Source organism: Halichoerus grypus, chromosome 4 (genome assembly GCF_964656455.1).
Source record: "Halichoerus grypus chromosome 4, mHalGry1.hap1.1, whole genome shotgun sequence".
Taxonomy (NCBI): Eukaryota; Metazoa; Chordata; class Mammalia; order Carnivora; family Phocidae; genus Halichoerus; species Halichoerus grypus.
The window spans coordinates 184,494,278-184,517,510 of record NC_135715.1 but is presented as its reverse complement, the minus strand read 5'-3'; the positions used below and the strand labels follow the sequence as shown (position 1 = coordinate 184,517,510).

The 23,233-nt window shown below is 42.5% G+C and overlaps 1 protein-coding gene across 1 annotated transcript in view; it reads left to right on the top strand.

Moving 5' to 3' along the window:
• Positions 1-9,537: 9,537 nt before the first annotated feature.
• Positions 9,538-23,233, top strand: part of DNER (delta/notch like EGF repeat containing) — a 299,112-nt gene continuing 285,416 nt past the window's right edge. Inside the window, exon 1 of the mRNA XM_036071529.2 lies at positions 9,538-9,841. Within this exon, the coding sequence (XP_035927422.1) occupies positions 9,566-9,841 (276 nt within the window). The 5' untranslated portion in view covers positions 9,538-9,565. The remainder of the gene's footprint in view (positions 9,842-23,233) is intronic.

Genomic DNA, 23,233 nt, shown 5'->3' with positions numbered 1-23,233 from the left:
AATTATCGAAGTTTTGTATTAGGTTTGAATACTAGTAGAGTTAATTGTACCTCTTTACCTTCTCGTTCAGAAGTTTCCTTGCTCCTAGATTGTTCATTTTCCATGTGAACTTTTTAATTTAATTTAATTTTACTTTAATTTATTTTAGGGAGAGAGAGTGGGTGCGTGTGTGAGCGTGTAAGGGTGGGGGAAGGGCAGAGGAAGAGGGAGAGAGAGAATCTCAAGCAGACTCCCCACTGAGCGTGGATCCCAATGCAGGACTGGATCCCACAACCCTGAGATCATGACTTGAGCCAAAACCAAGAGTCCAATGCCAACTGAGCCACCCAGACACTCCAACCCATGTGAACTTTAGAACCAGCTTGCCTAATTCCATTATTTAAAATCTCATTGGTGAATTTATTCATTGTGTTACATTTATGGATGAGCTTAGGGGCATTTATATTTTATGGTGTTAAGTCTTCATATCCAAGTTCATAGTGTGCCTATATATTTGTTCAATTTTGTCTTGTGTCCTTCAATAATATTGTAATGTTTTCTTCAATAGCTATTTCACATGCTTATTATGTTTATCACTAGGTTTCTTCTTCTTTGTTCCTAATGTAAATGGGAATTCCTTATGTCCATATCTATTAACTGCTTGTTGTTTGTAGATGCGAAGCATTTTGAGTCTGTATATTTATTTTGTACCCAGACATCGTTTGGAATTCTCTTACTGTTTGTAATATAATTTTAGTGGTGTTCCCTAGGTATGCAATCATATTGTCTGCATATAATGATAACTTCACCTTCTTTCCAATTTTATATATAAATTTCCTTTTGACTACTTGCTTGGGCTAATATTTCAAGCACAGTATTAAATGATAATGATGATGGGGAGTATTGTCTTATTTTCAACTTTAATGAGATTGCTTCTAGTGTTCTTTCATTAAGCACGATGCTAACTTTTGGGGTGAGATAGATATGGTGTTTCATGGTAAGGAAGCACCCATCTTTTCTCATTTTATTAAGAGTTTTACCAAGAATGTATGTCGGATTTTATCAAATGTTTTTTCACATGTGTGAAGAAGATCATAGGGTTTTTCCTCCTTAAATTTGTTAAGAGAGGTGAGTAGATTTTCTGATAATCATGTTCTTATTCTGGGAATGAACCCTACATGTCATTATATATTAATTTTTAAATTATTTGCTGGATTATTTTGCTAATTTTTAAAGGGTCTTTACATCAAATTTTTTTTTTTTTGTATGTGTCTGCTAGCTTTGTTGAGTTTTGGTGTCAGTGGTTTATCTACTTTATGAAAACAAGAATGTGACTAGGGTCATATGCCCATCTCTGAACTGATCTCTGTCACCAGGGGAACAATTAGGCTTAGGTCACATGACCACTCTTGGAGGGTGGGCTTAGTTTCTTATTTACTTATTAAACCACTTAAATGATTGACCTCCAAAAAGTCAGACATATTTAATATATACCACGTGATGAGTTTGGAGATAAGTATACATCTCTGAAACCATCACCACAATCTATCCCATAAACATATCTATCACCTTCAAATGTTTTCTCCCTCCCTGTTTTTATTATTATTATTATTATTATTATTATTTGTGTGTGTGTATACATGTGATAAGAACACTTAACATAAGATCTACTTTCTTAGCCAAATTTTAAGTATACAATACAGTATTATTAAGGATAGGCCCTATGCTGTACAGTTAATCTCTAGGACTTGTTCATTTTTTGTAACGATACTTCGTACTCTTTGATAAATACTCCTTCCCCCAGCTTCTGGCAACCACCATTCCACTGTCTGCTTCTATGAGTTTGACTATTTTAGATTCTTCATATAAATGATATCATCTGGTATTTATCCTGCTGTGTCTGGCTTATTTCACTGAGTATAATGTCCTTCAGCTTCATCTACACTGTTGCAAATGGCAAAATTTCCTTCCATTTAAAGAATGAATAATACTCCATTGTATGTATATACCACAGTTTCTTGATCCATCATTCAGTGATGACATGTAGTCTGTTTCCCCACCTTGGCTATTGTGACTGGTGCTGTAATGAACAGTGGAGCACTAATCTCTCTTCAATATCTTGATTTCAATTAATTTGCATATACACCCAGAAAAGGGATTGCAGCATCATATGGTGGTTCTACTTTCATTTTTGGAGGAACCCCCATACCATTTTCCAAACTGACTGCACCAGTTCACCAGTTTGCATTCCCATCAATAGTACACAAGGATTCCCTTTTCTCCACATCCTTGCTAACACTTGTTATCTTTTATTTTTTGTTTGTTTGGTTTCTTGGGTGTTTTTAAAATAAAAAACAAAACAAAGCAAAACAAAACAAAACATCCTAACAGGTGTGGTGTGATATCTCATTGTAGTTTTTTTGGTTTTTTTTTTTTTTTAGGTTCAAGGTTTTATTTAAATTCCGGTTAGTTAACATACAGTGTAATATTAGTTTCAGGTGTAGAATTTAGTGCTTCATCACTTACATACAACACCCCGTGCCCATCACAAGTGCCCTCCTGAATCCCCATCACTCATTTATCCCATTCTCCCCACGCACCTCCCCTCCAGCAACCCTCAGTTTGTTCTCTGTAGTTAGGAGTCTGTTTTATGGTTTGCTTCCCCCCACGCCCCACCCCCCACGTTCATTCGTTTTATTTCTTAATCTCATTGTATTTTGAGTTGCATTTTCCTGATGATTAGTGACGTTGATCACCTTTTCATGTATCTGTTGACTATATGTATGTCTTCTTTGGAGAACTGTCTATTCAGTTCCTTCACCCATTTTTTAATTGAGTTATTTTATTTTTTTGTTACCTAGTTGTATTTTGGATATTAACTATTTATCAGATATAATATGGCCTGCAAATATTTTCTCCCATTCCTTAAGCTCCTTTTTCATTGTTGATTGCTTCCTTTGCTGGGCAGAAGCTCTTCAGTTTGATGTCATTCCATCTGTTTATTTATTTATTTTTTCCTGTGCTTTTGGTGTCATGTTAAGAAGTGATGGCCAAGATTGATATCAAAAACTTTCTGCCTATGTTTTCTCGGGGTCAGTTTCACTGGAAGTTGAGCTAAGAGTTGGTTCCTCCAAACAAAATCTGGATCCCATTACCTAAAGAAAGGACAGATACTAGTGGAGAAAGCAACAGATGTCCCATCATAGGCAGAATTGATGATAATTCAGCTTGGATATTCCAAACTGCAGACAGGAAGTTTCTCTGCTGGTAATTGTGTGAGTCATCAGGAGAACTTTTATCAGCTCTGGACCAAAAACTTCCAGACTTCTTTTACGTGGGAGAATAAAATCCTAATTTGTTTAAGCCATTAATGGAAAAATCTTCCATATGGAAATAAAAACTAGACATATTTTTCATGTTGGCAAAAGCCAATGCAAGTATTTCCATTGCCACTGGAAAATCCAAGGACTAGAGTTATTTTGTGCTATTCTTTTTCAAGGTCCCAGTGTGAATTCAAGAGCAAAAGAGACGCATGGGATTGAACCTCCTTATTTTTAAGTCAGTTGATGTGGATTCCTATTTGAAAACACTCCTCTATTCCAGTATGCTACATTCTTCATAATAACAAAATGTTGGAAATAAAAGCAACTATTAAGTTTAACATAATTCTCATGTTCTCAGGAGTCTCTGTGAAAATATCTGATTTCCATTTGGTGGTAGTTCAAGTGCTTTATGAAATATTTATGTGGGGAAGATATTCTTCCTTTCTGTCTTTTTATTCAAGACTTCTCATTTAAACTTGTCCTAGATAAAATCAATATTAAGTGGTGCTGTAAAAGAATTTAGAACTGTTTTAAACAGCTGCTAGGACAGTAGTTTAATTCAAATCAGAGCAAGTCTAGGGGGAAGTAAGTAAATGTGAACCTATCTTAAACACAGCATTTAGGAACTGTTCAATGATGATCCAGAGTAAAATAACCTGGATAAAAATGTTAACACACTTACATAAGTAATTTAAAAAGGATACTACTAATTAAAGAAATAAGATAATAGTTCTGGTGCTTGTGGCTAGAACATATGCAAATCATATTTATTTTTGTGAAGACTCTTCAAAGACACATAAAACTCCCATGACTTAGAATTTGTGTTTTTATGTTGCATTTTGATTTGATTGCCCTTTAGGTAGGAAATACTGAGAGTGGAGAAAGGGCACTGTGGGAAAGTGGAAAGAGATAAACTGTGGACTTCGGAGGATGGGGGTCTCCTTCTGGTTCTACTACTGCCCAGCCGAGAGTTGTGATTAACTTCTTCAATGTCTCTTCTTCCCTAAGAAAAGATCCTCAGAGTCCCATCCCATTTTCACATCCTGTAATTCTGCAAGTCATAGTGGTGCTCCTTACAAAGTAAGCAAGTGAGCAGTCAATAAATTAAATAAATAAATAAATAAATAAATAAAACCTTCTAGTGCCTCCCCTGATAATAAACCAAAATCCACTAGGCACTGGGCATCATACCATGTATTCATTCATGCGTGTACACGATAACATACGTTATACACACACAGCATATTCAGCAGACACATGAGACATCACACACATAGATGATACACTTCACAGATATGAAACACACTTCACCTATCCATTAGATATGATGCATATATCATACATGTATTACATATATATAATGTGCACTATCTACTAAATATCAGACTCCGCACCATAGGAGATTCACATAGCAGATGAAGAGAAGAGGTTCAAAGTACAGACTCATCAGCCAGACTCCTCTCTATGCTCGACTTCTGGCCACTCTACTTGTGTACTGGGTGACTTTAGACCATTTACTTAACCTCATTGCACCTCAATTTTGTCTTCTTTTAATTGGGTTTCTGCCTTATGGTCTGGGGTTAGGATTAAATGAGATAATATGTAAAAAAATATACATATATTAGTGCCTGGAACTTTGCACATATTCCACACATTACCACATGGTATCAGCCCATTTAGTTTTCCCAAGATCTCTATCAAGTAGGGTTTTGTTTTACAACCTTGGGAGCTTACCAGGTGAAATCTGAAATTGGATCCCATACATGGAGGACAAGGAGAAACTGAAGAGAGAGGCAGGTCACTCCAGATTGGTGAGGCAATTTTAATAAGCAAGAGAACTTACATATGAGGTTTGTCTTGGGGGACAGCAATATGTGTAGATCTCTACACCTGCCCACCAGAATCTTAGAGGTTTATATGGAGACCTTAACTGGGTTCAGTCACATATTTAGTCCAGATGGTCTCAACAGCACCTTATTCTCTCAAGGCTATGTCCTTGAATAGCCCTGGCTATAAGAAGAGTGGATGGAATGTACATTCCCGGGACATGGGGTGAGGATGGGGGTGAGGAGCCTCTAATTGCACAGGTAACCAATTTGCAGGTCAATCAGCCATCACATTCCTTTGATGACCTTCTCCAACTTAGGGATTTCTATCTCTATATTATGTGGCATCTGAAGGTGAAAAAGACTGAGTAATTTGCCCAACATCATCATGGCTCCTGATGCAACTGGTCATGGTAGGCTATTTGGTGCTGATCTCATGGCAGGAAATTGTCAGGCAGTGTAACAGTGTCCCTTCTCTCTAGGTTGTGTGGCTGACTTTTTTTCCAAGCTGACTCCAGCTTCAATCCAGCATCCAGGCCCACCCTCTGCAGGGGGGCAGGAATGTCCCCCTTTATCTTTAAAGAGTAACTGAAAGTGAGAAGAGGCAACGATAATGACATCGCAGTCTACAGGCAGCTCTGGTGCAGAGAGAGGGGTAGGGATCCATCTGCCAAGGGCTGCAGAAAACTTAAATGCTTTAGGGGAGAAGGTGAGTGTTAAATCATTGATAGATGCATATGTTAGTACCTGTGCAGCTCCAGGTAAGCTGAAGGTGATTTATCACACCATGTACATGTTCCAGTTTGGATCTTAGTTCTGACCCTGGGAGATCATACCAGGTAACCTCTGCAATTTGTTCTGACTATGAGATTCTAAGTGTATGGAGCATCACACTATGCATTGATAACAGCATTCCCACAGGATGCTCTGGAGGTCATAGGGTGTGAGAACCTCCCCATGAAGAGGAGTGTTGCTCTCACTGAGGCCAGCAGTTCCCCAAATGCCCATGAACTTGTGCTAGTGTGGGAGCATTTTTTCTCCTGTGACAAAATGCAAAAAACAAAGACAATTATATTTGCATTGGTTTGTAACATTTTTATAACATCCTACAGTATAATGCAGTTGAGTTATAACTCTGGAGTAGATCCATGAAAAAAATGGACCACATTGTTTCTTGAAATTTTTCTGTTCCATTAAATCCAGAGACCTTGGAATCCCCAATTACATATCCAGTCTTCTATCTCACAGGAATAGTCCATCTGAGCTAGCTGGTCCTGCTACATGGCTCATTGGGGATAATTAGTCTTGCCTTGCCACTTACTAGTGTGTGACCTGGAGTTATTTAACATCGCCGATTCTCAGTGGCTTAAAACTACAACGGTTTATGTCTTACACCATATGCCTATTGCAAGTTCCCATTGCTTCACCACATTGTCCTCCCTCAGGGACACGGGCTGGAGGATCCTGCATCTCTTGGAGTCTTGCTGGTCAGCCTGGTCACATGAGTCATGCCCTGGATTTTAAAGGTTTCCACCTGTAAGTGGTACATGCTACTTCCCCTCATGTTTCATTGATCAAGGCAAGTCGTAGGACCACACCTAACTTCAAGGGGACAGGAAAATATAGTCCTAAAGAGAAGTTCTTAAAAGAAGGAGAGACAGAAATATTGGCAAATGGCAGTAAGGTCAAATGCACCATCATTGACTTAATACTCTATTTCACTTATTTTAGCTCAGCATTTTTACTGGTTGAGATAATTTGACATCCTGATTCTGGAATGAATTGTATTAACTGTCGAATTTTGAGATTCTATGGCATTTCCCTAAAAACCTCCTCTCGCCTGGTAGAGATCTACTGACTAGAATGTTCAGACTATACTTGTTCAATGGTTTCAAGTCTACTTTCTCCCTAAGGTGATCATGAGAATTCTATCACATTCTTTATTGAAATCAAGACACATTATTTTTATATTTTGCCCTCAACTTATTAATGTAGGGTCTCTATCAAGAAAGGAAATGAGATGGATTAGGGTGAAGACTTGATGTTCTGTAAGTTTGGAATAATATGAACCCAACGATGCTTGGTTTTTTAGCTGGTATTTAAATGTAGAACCAACAGTATTTCAATGACTTCTGTTAATAAGGCAAGGTAATATATTAGTTGGACTTTGTAGTTTGGTATTTGGGGGTCTTGTAGATGGTTGGAAACTGTCAAACAAGTACCAAATCAGCCTTCAAAGCCAAAGAAAAGACCCACTTTTTCAAGAATGATAACAGCAATAATAATATTAAACACTTATATGGTATTTAGTGTGTGGATGTTTTGGGGCCAGAGCACAAAGCATTATGTTCTATTGTCCAAAACCAATCACATGGCTCCACCTATCAGCAAGGGGGCTGGGAGATTTAGTCTTTCTTTTCAGTTTGGAGAAAAATGAAATGGTCTTATATTGTCTCTGCCGTAATAACCTTTTTAAAGACAGAATACTTTTACAAAACCTAAGCATTATCTAGAAAATTCAGGAATCAGCATCCAGAAAATAAAACCAGTGTTAGTTTTTTTTTCTTCCATATTTCAAAATGATACAAAATTCACACACAAAGAGGTTGCTTAGGTAAAAGTATAGGAAACCAAGGTGTGATTTTTAATTAGCTTACAAACGTCCTTACACTTCATTTGAGTGTGTGTGTTGATGGAAGGGAGTGAGCAGCACCAGTGCATTTTTTTTTTCAGGATTTAAGGTAAGAGAAGTTAGTTTCAGGAAAGAATACATAATCTGGGGGCACAGAAAGTGGAATAAACACCTGAATGGTGAGACTAGTACCAGCAGAGGGTGCTGGCGTGGCATAAAATTAAGATTTTTTTTTTTTTTAAAGAAGACTCAGATAAAAGACTGCGGGTGTGAGAGAATATGTAGTAACTGTTTGATCCACTTGGAGGTCTGAATTCTCCCTGCTGTATGCAGCTGCATCTGGGTTTCAACCATTTCCTGCAATGACCACATGAATTTTAGGCATCTTCCTAAGCACAAAAGCCTGACATTTGCTCCTCCCTGTGCAGGACTGGGAGAGGCTCTTCAGTTTGCCTATGTTCACTGGACACTTTTAGCAGCTTCTGGTTGCTCATCTGGGGCACCTCCCTGTATGGGTTCATGTGGATTCTCTACTTTCTTATTTGCCCAGCTTTTACAAAACTATTTTTGTGAGCCCTAAAAAAAAAAAAAAAATTTGCCCAACTGTCAATCCACGAGAGTCACATTTTCTTTTCTCATGAGGCCACCTTAAAAAGAAGGTTAACAAGTACCTGGGAGTCTATACCTAGAGGTTGTGAAAGGTCGGGTGGTGGAGACAAAGCCGGTTGCGTTTATGCAACGGAAATTGACCTCCTCGGCTGTCAAAGCATGAGCCAGCCTAACCGGGACGTTTAGAAAAGTTCCCTTTCCCCAAGTAGGTCACGGTGGATGTTCCTTGTACACAGAGCACCATAGTAAATCCGGCCAGGGCCTTTGCGAACCTGTGCTTCTGAACTGCTCTTGCAGAAGACTGACAGCGTTCTGGGCCGGGAGTCAAGTGACCCACTGGGTTCCAGTCCAGCCTGTCTGGGCCTCAGTTTCCTCGTCGGCTCAACGACAGGGTTGGACACTGATCCTGAGGTCTCTTCCAGCTCTCACACGCCACAGTCAGACGTTTCTGTGTGGCACGGCCGGCTCCGCCCTCGGGAAAGAGCCCGAGAGAAAGGCGACTCCTCGGTCAGCACCAAGGACAAGGGTCCGGGGCTGGCAGGGCCCACGCCAGGGCCTTTCCCAGCAAGCCCCGTGGAGGAACGGGTGTCGGGACTCCGGGGTTCGGTGGCGGCGCGGGGCGGGCTGTGTGTGCCAGCGGAGTGCTGTGGGAGGGGGAGGAGTAGCCGGGGGAATGAGGTAAGGCCGGGCCCCGCAGCGGTCCCACCGATTCTGCGCCAAGAGGCCGCGGGCCACTGCTGCGAGCCGGAGCCGCCCCGCCCTCCTCCCCTCGCCGGCGTTGACCCCTTCACCCCCCTCTCCTTCCCGAGCACCGCCTAGCTCCCCGCCGGGCCCGCGCCGCCGCCGCTGCCCCTCGGGGTTCTTTTGGACACACCCGCGACTCTGACCGCACCCCTCAGGCCGGTGGGCCCGGGGCGACCTTTGCGCTCCTCCCGTCCCAACTCTCCGCGGGGGAAGGGTCCCCACGCCCCTTTCCTCTGCCGCCCGCGCCCGCCCGGAGCCCCGCCCCCGTTTGCCCCGCCCCTCAGGCCCCGCCCTCCGTTGCCCCGGGAACCGCGGATCCCAGCTGCTGCAGGAGGCGCCCGGCCCAGCCGAGCAGCCCTCGCCGCCACCGCCGCCGCTCCCGCCGCCACCGCCGCCGCCGCCGCCGCCGCACCCCAGCTCCGGCTCCCGCTCCCGCGCCCACTCGGTCGGCCATGCCGCCCCGCTGCGCCCCGGCGCCCGGTGCGCAACTGCTGCCCACGTCGGCCCTGCTGCTCCTGCTGCTCGGCGCGGGGTTCCGCGGCGGCTGCCTGGCCAGCCCGGTGCCCGCCGCGCCCCTGCCCGCGCCCGGGCCGTGCGCCGCGCAGCCCTGCCGGAACGGGGGCGTGTGCACCCCGCGCCCCGCGCCCGGCCCGCAGTCCCCGGCTCCTGCCGGCGAGCCCGACTACAGCTGCACCTGCCCCGCCGGGGTCTCCGGCGCCAACTGCCAGGTGAGTGGAGCCGGCGGGCGTGGGGCGGGGCGCCGGCCCAGGACCAGCAGCTTCTCTCCGCCCGACGCTGCGCGCTGCCCGGCGCGGGGCTCCAGCACGCTTGATACCAGCTTCTCCTTCTTCGGGGAGGGGATGAATCTGGCCTCCTGGCCCGCGTGGGTGCGAACCCCTGGCCGACCTAGCAAGTGCCTCTTCCCTACCCACCCCAGTTCTCCTGCCGTGCCAGCCCGGGGCTCTCGGGGCGCGCCGCTCCAGGGCCTGGCAGCCACCCTAACCCCGTTACTCCTGGCACGACCACGGGCCCGCAAGTGGCGCGCCCCTCCTGGCCCGGGCCAAGCCACACTCCGCTAGAGCGGGGTCTCGGTGCTCCCCGGGGCAGCTCAGGGGAGCCAGCTCCGAGCGTCCCGGGCGAGGTGTTCAGTGTCCAAGCAGCCCCTGCTCCCAGTCCCGCTGGCCCCTGCGTGTGTCGAGAGTGCGCGGTAGGGGAATCGGGTGATGGCGGGCTCCGTGCCAGGTGGTCGGACACTTTCTTTCCTTTCCTCCTGCCTTGAAGGCTCTGATCTGGCAGCTGGAGGCCGGGAGGGCAGCTGCCTTTCCGCGCCCTGCGGCCGGCCCTTTCTGGGCTTAGGAGGGGGTGTTGCAACAGTCAGAGATGTTCGAGGGGACGTTGTGCGTGGGGCTCGGTGTGTCTCGCTCCGGGCTGGCCGCTCCTCGAGGCGCACGCTTGGGACGGGCATTCAGGGCGTGAGCAGGGCACTGGGAAGCTTCGAGGAAGCGTGGGGCGGCGCGAGGGATGGGAGATGGCCAGCGGCCGCGCGTGGATTTGGGATTTACAAGAGAATTTGGCAGAACATAATAAAAGAGGCTGGATTAGAAGTATGCTAAAGCTCAGTGAAACGTATTAACCTAGTAACATCAACATTTTCAAACAGGCGAGTCGGTAGCGGCGTGTGTGCGGGTAGAAAAGCCCCAAGTCTCTGTTTTAGGGCAGGGGCAAATAATGAACTTCTCTGGAATTATTCAGTTAAACCAGGTGAATGTGAAACATATCTGGGGTCAGATGCTTTCTTTCATGCATTTGGAGTGGAGGAGTTTGTTTCATAAACATTTTATAAAATGCTCCAAGAGTTACTTAGAGAATGCCCAAATGGACTCTTCTTTCTGTAGGGGAAGAAAGGCCACATACGACATGAGATGAGCTAAGCTTTAATATTTTTTTTTAATAGAGCTAAAAGGGATTGAGAAGCTTGACCTTGACAGCCAGAATGTTTGCTATTTCCTAGAATTTTGTTTTCTTTAGTAGCAAATTACCAACCTGAATCTGTCTTTTCAATATTGTGCCCTTCTTTGTTAACTGGTTCCAGTAAGCTTTAATTTCCTCAAAGGGGATGATGATGATGATGATGATGATGAGTGTGTGTGATATGACCATCCGGGTGGATTTGGGGCATGATGACTGTTTGGGGAATTTGCTGTTGGAGGCTCTCTAACCATTAGGACAAAATCTTGCTTACTAATTTCCCCCATTGATTGATGATGTGTATGACTTTTCCTGAAGAAATGAGTTGCCTGAAGGCTTCTGTCGAACTGCTGTTATATTTACATGTCTGAATTCCATCCTGGAAAGAAATAGTTGGTTCAGATTCAGAGTATAGTAGGGATGGACAGAAGAAGGTAGGTTAGTGTGTACTTCAGTTTAAGTAAAGGGAAAGAAAAGCTGGACATTGGGAATTTAAACCAACTCTGAGATTTTTGTGTGTGTGTGTGACTCAAAAATTATAAGGAATCTTCAAGAAACGGAAATACCTCAGTAGTGTTTCCTAGATGACTAACAGAGAAACATAAATATTTTTTTGTCCTAAGTAGTAGGCTTGATATGTAATGAAATTCATCCAGAAAAGACTCACAAACTAAAACCTAAATATTGCAGAACCAACTGGTTCAAAACAGATTTAGGTTTCTTGTCTAGCTCCCATTCCAGCAGTGTTAGCTGTGGAGTGCTGCCCACCTGAGGAGAAGCAATACTGGGTGTTCTGAGCTCCCCGTTGGAGAGGGAGCTGAAATAAGTCTAATTCTAACAGGAAAGCTTAGCAAATTTGGAACCCGATCTGGCTTGGTTACCCAGAAGAACTTAACTGAGATGATTCAGAGCCTTATAACCCCTAAAAAATTGAATCCTGATAATTTCAGTTTAATCTTGTATGATCTTGCAGTTGTACTCGAGACTCTCGTTTTCTATGGGGGGGAAAGGAAGGCAATCTCAATAGAGAAGATAAACAGAGGGGGAAAAAAACCCCTTACACACACTCAGTTACAGATAAGGGGAATGGATGTTGGCCATTGCAGACGGGTGCTTACTGAAATAGAACCTAAGGCTCACTGGATACATTGGAGATGGAATTTTACCTGTATGTGAAGAGAAGCCTTTAAACAGAGTGTCACCCCTCCCCCCATCGCAAAGACAATAATGTTAGCAATGGAAACAATAGAACCTAACTCGGAAGTTTTGTTTCTTTTCTTTCTTCTATTTCTTCTCTTTCCTCTCTTGTCTTGTCTTCTCTTTCCTTTTCTTTCTTTTTTCGAGAAAATTAAGAAACTCATAAGCCACTCGTTAGGATTAAAATGGATTTAGGCTGTTTTCAGCTTTTCTGTGGTCGGCTGACTGACTTCTGGTGACGCCCGGTGACAGGCACTCACAGGCTCTGGGAACTAACTGGTGTGGAGGCAGGATGTGCGATTTTGAGGTTGAGCTGCCACAGTTAAAACCTGCTCTGACAGGTGATCTAAACTGACCGAGCCTCAGTTTCCTCATCTTTGAGAACGAGATCTACCTCATAGGGTTTGTAATAAAGGGTCTGATTTGGGTTTTTGATGTGTGACCGTTGACAGCTTTTCAGTCTCACCTCTCCCTCTTGCCTTCTGCTCCACATCCGGGCAAACTGATCCGAAAGCCTGGGTGTTGGGGCGGGGTTCCAACCCCGTAAGCCCCGCCCATGCGCTACTGGCTCCGCCCCCGCCTGCAGCTCCCTGTCCACGCCCCCAGGCCGGTTCCTTTCCCTTCTGTTTTAAGCCACCGGGGATCTATTTGGGAGCTGCCTGATCTCCCCAGAGACCCCCATTATGTGAGCAAGAAACCTGTTCATCCCCTGCTGGTGTGTGTGTGGCATTTTCAGTCTTGACATTCAAACCAAATTTTGAGTGGCTGACCATCCTGTCTGTGGGATATCCACAACAGGGTTTTTGGGAGGATTAAATTAATTAAGTGTTGTAAATCACTGAGCACCCGTGGTTCCTCCATAAATTCCACCTCTTTTCTTTCTTTTTTCACCTTTGTACACATTTCATATGCTCATTACCTAATTGTATGAGGTAGCTAGAACAAGTGTCATCTTTTGTCAAATGTAGAAATTGAAACTCATTTTGACTGAATGACTAATCTCAGATCTAACATTTTGATTGCCCTGAAAATCATACAACACTTAAAATACATTTTTTTTAAGTCCTCTATCATACTTAAACAGGAATAAATCACGAGGGTTCAATGGATTCTAAAATGTATATGGAAACCACCCTACAGAGAAATGATGATGGTGGTGGTGGTGGTGGTGGTGTTAATGGTGGTGAGGATGATGATGGTGGTGGTGATGATCAAGCACTTGTCATGCACCAGCACTGTTTTGGGGGCTTTACCAAAATAATTCACCAGTCTTCACAGTGTCTGATGAGCTGGGTGCAGCAACCGTCCTTGTTATATAGATGAAGTGCAGAAAAGTTAAATGACTGGCCCAAGGTCACACGACCAATCAGTGGTAGAACTGGCATTTGAACCCAGTAGCTGGTTTGATGCGGAGCTGTAGAGTTTAAAGTCCAGCCCTGGCCCTGTCTTTATTCACTGTGTGACCTTAAGCAAGGGCTATAACCTCTTTGAGTGTTATCAGTAAAAAGGAGATGAAATGATTTCTGAGTCTGGTTTTGCTCTAAAACAAGGAGCTTGAACGGCTCTGCTTAGCTGGGGCAAAGGGCCGCAGGAATGACAAAGACACAGCAAATTCTCCTTATGCCATCCCCCAAGCAGGGCTTTCACCTCAGGGTTAGAATTCTGGGTCCTAGCTGAAGTTCTTTTTCCGATGACAAGCAAATGGGCACTAAATAAAAGAAATACAAATATTTCTGGTGGGTTTGAAAAAAGACTCCCAACTTCAGAAATATGGAGGCTGCTCTTCTTGCCTTTCGGGTTCATTTGGGAAATCAGGCAGGTATCAGAGGCGGCAGCTGCTGAGCCACTTTTTCTTTTCCTCTCTTCTCTTGGGCCAAAGTATCGATTATTTAAATTATTTTAATTTGTGTTATTTTACTTGTAAAACTTTCTTGTGGTAATGAAATAATCCTTTGCCAGATATTCAAGCTGTCAGATACCTGTTTTTTTCATCTCATGTTCCCTAGGAATCTTATCCTTTGGGATTATAATGACAATGTGTCAATTTCTGCACTTGGAGCAAAAAGGGGTGCTTGTGTAACTACTTTTTATGTAAGTTAATTTTACTCGCTAAGCTGATTCTATAATCCTCTCTTCTGATTAAACATGCTAACTTGAAACAATGGTTCTGCTTCTGATGAATCCATTTTTAAAAAAGATTTTATTTATTTATTTATTTAGAGAGTGGTGGGGAGGGGCAGAGGGAGAGGGGGAGAGAATCTCAAGCAGACTCTGCGCTGAGTGCTGGAGCCCAAAGCAGGGCTTACATCTCACCACCCTGAGATCACGGACCTGAGCTGAAATCAAGAGTTGGATGCTTAACCGACTGCGCTGCCCAGGTGCCCCTGATTGAATCCATTTTTGATGGAAGGTAGCTAACAAACAACAAAAAAGAATTCTAGTTCTTTGCACAGCATCAGTCCAGTGGACTTTTTGCACACATATGCACACAGAAGCTCACACACACACACACACACACACACACAAACTCATGCACACATTTACTCACAAACTCACATGGTGACGTGTGCAAAACGTCCAGTATTACCTGAAGTATCAAGAGACTGCTTCTTTCTCTGGTTCTTCTGTCAACTTTTTGTGACCTTGGGAGAGTGATTAAACATCCTTGAACCTCAGTGTTCATATCTCTAAAATGGACAAATATATTTGCCTTATTTTCTTCATAGAAAAGATGAAATTCACCAAATGGGAATACAGTAAAGTTTTATCATTAAGTAGAAAGAAGCATGGGAGTTTTAAAACATTTTTTAAAAAAGTAAAAGTTGCACAAATACAAGGTATACCAAGAAAAGGACTATAAAATTTCCGTATAGAATATGATTATGCCATTTTATTCCTGTCTGAGATGGTCTTTCTTCAACGAACAGACTCACCTTTTTCTCTCCACTAGGATGAGTTATGCTACAACAGAAGTATAAAAAAGGAACAATTTGTTGTATTAAAATTTTGATAAATGTGTAGTTCTTTTTTATTCTGAAATAAATGAATAATTTCTCAGAAAATTCCCAGTGACTTCATTTTCCTTTGAAATGAATGAGAAAAGCTTGTTAAAATCCTATAACAATTTTAGTAAAAGAAAGAAACAGTTGCTTTTCTTGGTGTTGTTAAATTGAAGTGATTTTCTTATTTTGTTTATCTAGTGCATTCTTAGGAAACATCACTTTTCTCAGCTTGGCCACCTGACAAAAATGCATTCTGTCGTTAGCTTCTTTGCTTAAGCGTCTCGTGTGACAGGGTACCATCCAAAATGGTTTTGTTTGTGTCCACATTTCACAAGCATCAAACAAGAAAGAAAACCTATCTGCAGCTGAAGGGTATTTGAGTCAGAAAGCAGAATGCCCGAGCTGTATTTTTAGATCTCCTTAGAGATTCAAGTAGGCAGCTGTGGTCCGAGCTGCTTAACCCAGCCGCAGGGACTACAGAATCTTGTCCCTCAAGGAGAAAATCCAATAACACAGCAAAGTTTTGTGGACAGAATTTCTTTAGATTTATCCCTTCCTCCGTTCCTGACACTCCCCTCACCTACAACTGCTGCCCAGCCCTGACGGCTGGGAAGAATCACCTGGGAGCTTTTACAAAGATGAGTGCCTCTGTCCTGCTGTCCCCTTGTCCCCAGATTCTGACTGAATTGGTCTGGGGTGGGGCCTGGGCGCTGGTGATTTCTTTAAATGCTGTCCAGGTAATTCTACTGTATGACCAGGATTGAGAAGCCCCCGCTAGACCCCCGTTGTGGCCCTGCAGCGCCCACCGCCTGCCCAGCACGGAACTAGCATGTGGCAGAGAAAACAAATCAGTCACACCTGCTCTTGGTCATTCTCACCAGAAGAGTGTCTAGTTTTGAAGGGGCTGACATTCCTGGCCCACAGCCTCCTCAAATGGCAGAGGTTTGCATCTCAAAGTGGACCTGAAGTCTCCACGAAGGAGCCGGATGGGTGGAAAGAGTCCAGCGTGCATTGGAATCCAGCTCTGAGTGCGTTGGATAAGGAATTCATTGTCCTGTGGTTTGGTTTTCTCATCTGTGAAAATGGGATCCTGAGGCCAGCCTTGCAGGCTATTGTAGCTTGGAAACGTATCTAGCTCAGTGACTAGCCTGGGAGACACCCAATAAAAAGGTAGCTGCTGCGCACACCTATAATAGGAATCTTATTTATTTTATACCTTTCTTTACAAAAGTGGGGGGCCTAGAAAGCCCTTTCCCTTGGACAAAAAAAAAAAAAAAAATCCTTTCTTACCTGACTTCCAATGAGACCCAAATTCCACCAGTAGAGATTCATTTCTTTGGTTGTGACAGATCAGATGCTAGAAGACTTGGATCCTGGGGCTGACTCCCCACAGCATTCACTTCTGTTGGTTCCTCCTCTGTACTCCACTTACCAAGTGGCAGCCAAGAACAGAGAACAATGTAAATGGAGCATGCGCTCATGGCCTAGGCTTTCATGGAATCATTCATTGTTTTATTTGAACACTAACCCATCTTCAGTCAACATTCATGATGTGAGTCTTAGATAGTTGTCTTCAAGGGGAGTGGTGTCTCTGAATCGCTCCTCTCTGCTCTCCAGGGTGAGTGAGGGCAGAGCAGGACCCAGGACTGGGACGGGCACCCAGACAGCAGACAGGCCCCCAGTGCAGGGGCCCCACATAGTAAGTGCCCCATAAATATCGTTGAATACACAACTGGCTTCAGTGGGGTGTAGCTTTGGGCACCACGAGGGCACTGGGCACCATGGGGGGATCTAGGCGCGTGGGAAGGGGTACTGTTTAGGAGAGGGAAGGTATAGGAAGACAGATTTAGCCCGTTTAATAGCTTCCCTGGTGCCAGGTCTGTTCTGGGCAGCACACCATGGTTTTCAGTAAATCCTTTGCAGTAGCACTGGCTTTTAATCCTTCTAATAAAGCTTTATTTTCATAATACCTTGGAGGGCAAAGGACAGCCTGCGTCGTGTCTCTCCCTCCCCTCCATGCCAAGAGCTAAGAACGGTTTTAGCATTTTTAGTGTTATTATTTATTTATTTAGAGAGAGCGTGAGAGGTGGGAGAGGGGCAGAGGGAGAGAGAGAATCCCACAACCCTGAGATCGTGACCGGAGCCAAAATCAAGAGTCAAGCACAACCAACTCAGCCACCCAGGTGTCCAGTTTTAACATTTTTAAATGGTTCGGGGGAAAAAATCAAAGAGAGAATAATATTTTGTGATGTGTGAAATTATAGGAAATTGAAATTTCAGTGCCCATCAATAAGGTTTTATTGGCCACAGCCACACCCATGCATTTAAGTATTGTCTGTGACTGCTTCGGAGCTCCAGGGACAAAGCTGAGTCATTGTGACCGATCAGTATGGCCCCCAAGGCTGAAGATACTGATCTGGCCCTTGACAAAGGAAGAAGCTCGCTGAATGTTTCCGTAAATGTTGGTGGAAAGAGTTTACCTTTCTGTTTTCATTTATTTGACTTAGCTAAAGCCTGGTCCCCCTTGCTCCCCCTTTTCTCTTCCTCCTGGTCCCTTCTCCTTGAGGGGTGTCCAGAGCCAGGTTCCATGGCGGGGAGCCGTGGGAGACACACGGACAGATAAACAGAGCCCTTGTCTTGGAACTGCTTTCATCTCAGAAGTCGTCCTAGACAGAATTTAACTTTTCATTGCCCATCAGGCCTTGGCTGAATGTGTTTGGACACGGTGGTTACAGTCTGTTTCCAGGGAGGCAGTAGGGAAAGGAAATGCTAGCTGTCAGGGCTTGCAGTGGGAATTTCGAGGTTTAGAATCCCTGCCCAGTGCCAAGCTTATTAGGTTCTTAACCCTGATTCCTCACTCATAAAGAGGGTGGTTGTAAGGGTTAAGGGGAGTAGCTTGGGAAGTCCCAGCACAGAGTGGGCCCTCTGACCATACAAATTATTTTTATAGAAGTGGACACAATTGTCCAGTTCATGGCTAAGGAAACCTACCTGGGGGTGGGGTGGGTGTCCTACGGCACAGTGACAGTGGGGGATGTGGGCCCTGGCACTGTGGCTTCGAGTACAGTGTTTTATTATTACTGTACTGTACTTGTCCCACACTGTTCCATGTTTATGACTTTGAACGTGAGTGCCCGAGGGGACTGGGAGAGGAAGAAGGGCTAGAGCTTCCAGGTCAGGCAATTTTAGTTTCTGTAAGGATGCTTTGGGTTTGTACAATGTTAAGGTCTTTCTTTCTTAAAGAGAGAAAAAAGGCAGAAGGCTTTTGAAAAAGAGCAAGGATTGGAGAAATGAAATCAGTGTATTTGAAAGAAAAGGCTTTTGAGAAGAGAAACATGTCTGCTATCTTTGCTAGCAGTTCCTGAAAGCCAGCACGTCCTTCAGAATTTCAGTGTTGGCACTTATCTGCTGCTTGTAGTTAATTTAAAGAAACATTCATAATGACTCCTGGGTTTCAGAGGCAAATTAAAACTCCTTTATGGAAGGCATTCTGTGGTGGAAGTAATCACAAGAGATGAAAAAGACCTAGTTCTGTTTTTCACAGGAAATCAGAACCAGAGTCTATAGTAAATGGGCTGATATCTGCCAGTGGAAGGACAGCCCAGGGAGGGGGACGGCCAGTCTCCCACATTCAAGGTCAGAATTCGGGAATACGTTATTTAAGGAAAAATCACATGCTTAATTTTTAGGCAACATGGAATGTATTAGAAGAAGCGAAGTGTTAAATATGTCCTCAATATATTACCTTAGAAAGGGAAGATTTATATAGGAACCATGCAAAGAAAACCAAAACCTCTAACTGCAAACTGACCTCCCCATTGTTCCTCATACAGAGGATTTCCAGACATTTTTTTTTCATTGACTTATAACTTACATAAAGTGAAATTCACCTTTTTAAGCATTCGGTTCTATGACTTTTGCCGTACAGTTGTTGTAACTACCACCATAATCAAGAAAAGGAACGGCTCATCACCCCCCATACATTTCCTTGCCCCACTTTGTAGTAAACTCTATCCCTGGCCTCTGCCCTTGGCCACTGTTGGTTTGATTTCTGTCCTTATACTTTTGCCTTTTCCATAATATCATATCGATAAAATCACACAACCTGTGTGCTGCTTCTACTTAACATGATGCTTTTGAGATTGATCCGTGTGGTTGTGTGTATCCAGAGTTTGTCTCTTTTCTCTTCCCGACTAGTATTCCATTGCATGGATATACTGCGGGTTTTTCTCTCACCAATGGATGGCATTTGGATTGTTTCCAGTTTTTGGTGGTTGTGCATAAAGCTGCCAGAAACGTTCACGTGGAGGTCTTTAAGTGGACGTACGATTTTCATTTCCTTGAATAAATACTCAGGAGTGGGATTGCTGGGTCATGTAAGTGCAAGTTCAACTTTATCAGAAGCTGGCAAACTGCTTTCCAGGATGGCGATACCATTGTGCATTCCCATCAGCAGCAAATGAGAGTTTCAGTCGCTTGCATCCTTATCAGTTCGTGGTTTTGTGGGTGATTTAGATTTTAGCTGCTTTAATAGGTGTGCAGTGTTATTACATGGTGGTTTTAATTTGCATTTTCCTAATGACTAAAAAAATAATATTTTTAAAAATATACTAGTTGCTATGCATATGTCTTCTTTGATGAAGTGTCTGTTCAAATGAATTGTGAGAGTTCTTTCTATATTTTGGGTGCAAATCCTTGATTTGATATATGACTGGCAAATATTTTCTCCTAATCTGTGGCTTGTCTTTTCATTTACTTTTTTTTTTTTTTAAGATTTATTTATTTTAGTGAGAGAGCGAGTGCGAATGAGGGGGAGGGCAGAGGGAGGGAATCCCCGAGGAGACTTCCCGCTGGGCACTGAGCCTGAGGCCATCTCCCAACCCATGAGATCATGACCCATGACATCATGACCTGAGCTGAAACCAAGAGTCAGATGCTCAACTGACTGAGTCACCAGGGGCCCCTTGTCTTTTCATTTTCTTAACAGTGTCTTTCAAAGGGCAGTTTTTAAGTATTGCTGAAGTCTCATTTATTATTTTTTTTTCTTTTGGTGGTTTGTGCTTTTTTGTGTCCTAAGAAATCTTTGTTTGATCTAAGGTCACGAAAATTTCCTCCTGTTTACTTCCAGAATTGTATTGTTTGAAGTTTACATTTGAGTCTCTGATATACTTTGAGGTAATATTTGTATGTGGTGCAATGTATAGGTAATTTTTATTCACTTTTGGCATATGGATATCCAGTTAGTTCCCCGAAACATTTGTTGACAAGACTATCTCCACTGAATTATCTTGGCAGCTTTGTTAAAAGTCATTTGACCATAATATGTGGGTCTACTTCTAGACTCTATTCTATTCCACTGACTTTATATATCTATCCTTTTGCCAATTCTACATTGTCTTGATTACTGTAGTTTTATAGTAAGTCTTGAAATCAGGTTGTGTGAGTCTTTTAAATTTGTTTTCCCTGACCCCCAAATATTACACATTGTTTTTCTGATATCAAATTTAACTGGGAGTCTATATTTTTAATTTGCTAAATCTGGCAACCTCACCTCAAAGGCTTTACTAATCCGTACTCCAGTTCCCAGATATTTTCTGAAGAGTACATCAATGGCACTTTAAATTCTTGCAAAACAATTAAATAAGGCAAATTTTTATTAACTTGCATTTAAAATATTAATTTAGCTCATAGTTTTACATCTTCATGGGCCCTTTTAAGAACAACTGTCAAACTATGTTAGGGCATTAAAAAAATCTGTGAACCGAGGCGCCTGGGTGCCTCAGTTGGTTAAGCGACTGCCTTCAGCTCAGGTCATGATCCTGGAGTCCCTGGATCGAGTCCCGCATCGGGCTCCCTGCTCGGCAGGGAGTCTGCTTCGTCCTCTGACCCTATCCCCTCTCATGTGTTCTCTCTCTCTCATTCTCTCTCTCTCAAATAAATAAATAAAATCTTTAAAAAAAAAAAAAAATCTGTGAACCTGTAGTGAAAAGAGCCCATTGGTAAACTTTTCTTACCCTCTTTACACCCCTTCTACTAATCTCATACTTCTGCACTAATCATTGTTTACATTTTGGTGTGTAGTTTTACATTTTCCTCTCTGTACATATAAGCATATATGAAGCTAAATACTCATAATATACATGCAGCTATTTTAGATAAAAATAAAAGCATCCCATGCATACTGTTCTGTAACATTTTCTTCATCTATTTTGAACATCTTACTATGTCTTAAAACAGAAAGCAAACTCATCCTTTTTGATGGCTGAATCGTACTCCTTTGTGTGGTTGTATGACTATGTTTTAGTCTTTACTGATGTACATTGTTTCCATTTTTTCAGTTATAATGTTGCAGTAGCTATACACACAATGACGTATATGTGTATATATAGATACATATATTAAATATTCTAATATTGCTAAATTGCCATCCAAAAAGGTTGGACAGTTTTGTATATTTACTAACAGCATATGAGAATGCCTGTTTACCTACATTTTTGTCATTACTGGTTTTCCTATTTTTCTTTTATTTTTGTGTGTTAACTGATAAAATATGGCATCTCATTGGTTCTCTTTGCATTTTAAAAATTACAAATGAAAATTACAAATGAGAGAGAACATTTCTTATGAATTGCTTGTTCTTATTTTTGCCTAATTTTCTTTTGGGTTGTCTTTTTATCCCCCTACTGATTTGCAATAGCTCTTTGTTATTGAAGGAAATTAACCTTTTGTCCTTTCTGTTTAAATATTTTTTTCCCTGTTTATTATTTTTCTTTTGGTTCTGCTGACGCTCAGTGTTTTGCTCTTTAGAAGCTTATAATTTTTGGTTCTTATTTAGCCAAACTCATCAATGGGGTGGCTGATTAATTTTAATTAGAGCTCTAATGTTTGATACCAATACTATGCTTTACATAGTATTACATAATGCAATATTTTGAGAGTTACTTGATTTGAGCCAGGAGTTTGCTTTTGAAGAATTCCATTTTGGCCTAGATTTATATTGATAGGACTGATCCTATTGTCTTTTTAGAATCTACAATTAAATATAGCCCCAGTTTATGCTTATTTTAAGAAGGGTTGGCATGGATTTTCTAAATCATATTTAAACACTTGTAATTTATCTTGACTTTTTTTTTGAGTCTGAAACACTGCAACAATTTTATTAAGATCCTTCTTCTTCTTCTTCTTTTTTATTTATTTTTTACTTTTTTTAAAGATTTTATTTATTTATTTGAGAGAGAATGAGATAGAGAGAGAGCATGAGAGGGGGGAGGGTCAGAGGGAGACGCAGACTCCCTGCTGAGCAGGGAGCCCGATGAGGGACTTGATCCTGGGACTCCAGGATCATGACCTGAGCCAAAGGCAGTCGCTTAACCAACTGAGCCACCCAGGTGCCCTCTTTTTTTTTTTTTTTTTTTAATAACTACTCAGCACATTTTTCCTTTAATAATTGGCATGGGTTCCTTAGTATTTTGTTAAAATTACCAAGTTAATTTTAATGGCATTATTGGATAATAGAGTATTTCTTAAAAGTTCTTGATGGTGTAATGGTCTGATTTCAAAAAGTGTTGTTCATCTATGCTTGGGCAGAAAAAGGCTCATCTTAATATTCAGCAAAATGCAAATTTCCCTTCTGCTTTAATCTCCATATCATGTTTTTCACATTTCCCCCCTGAGAACAACTTCATTTCTCCTGACCAGGGATGTTCATGGTCCTTTACCTTCATTTTCACTCTTTAAAATTGGCCATTGGTGTTTTTGGTTGTGCAAAAGGGAATTATTTTATTTCTATAGAAAAGCCTCATAATGAGAAAATAATAAGAGATACAGAGAAATGAGAACTAATATTAGCATTTCTGTGAGGCCTAAAATAAACTCTCAGCTGGAGAGAAGTACATTTAATGTTGTTATTTTTGTCTTTTACAAAGGGAGGGTAGGACAGGGGGTGAGGTGGGG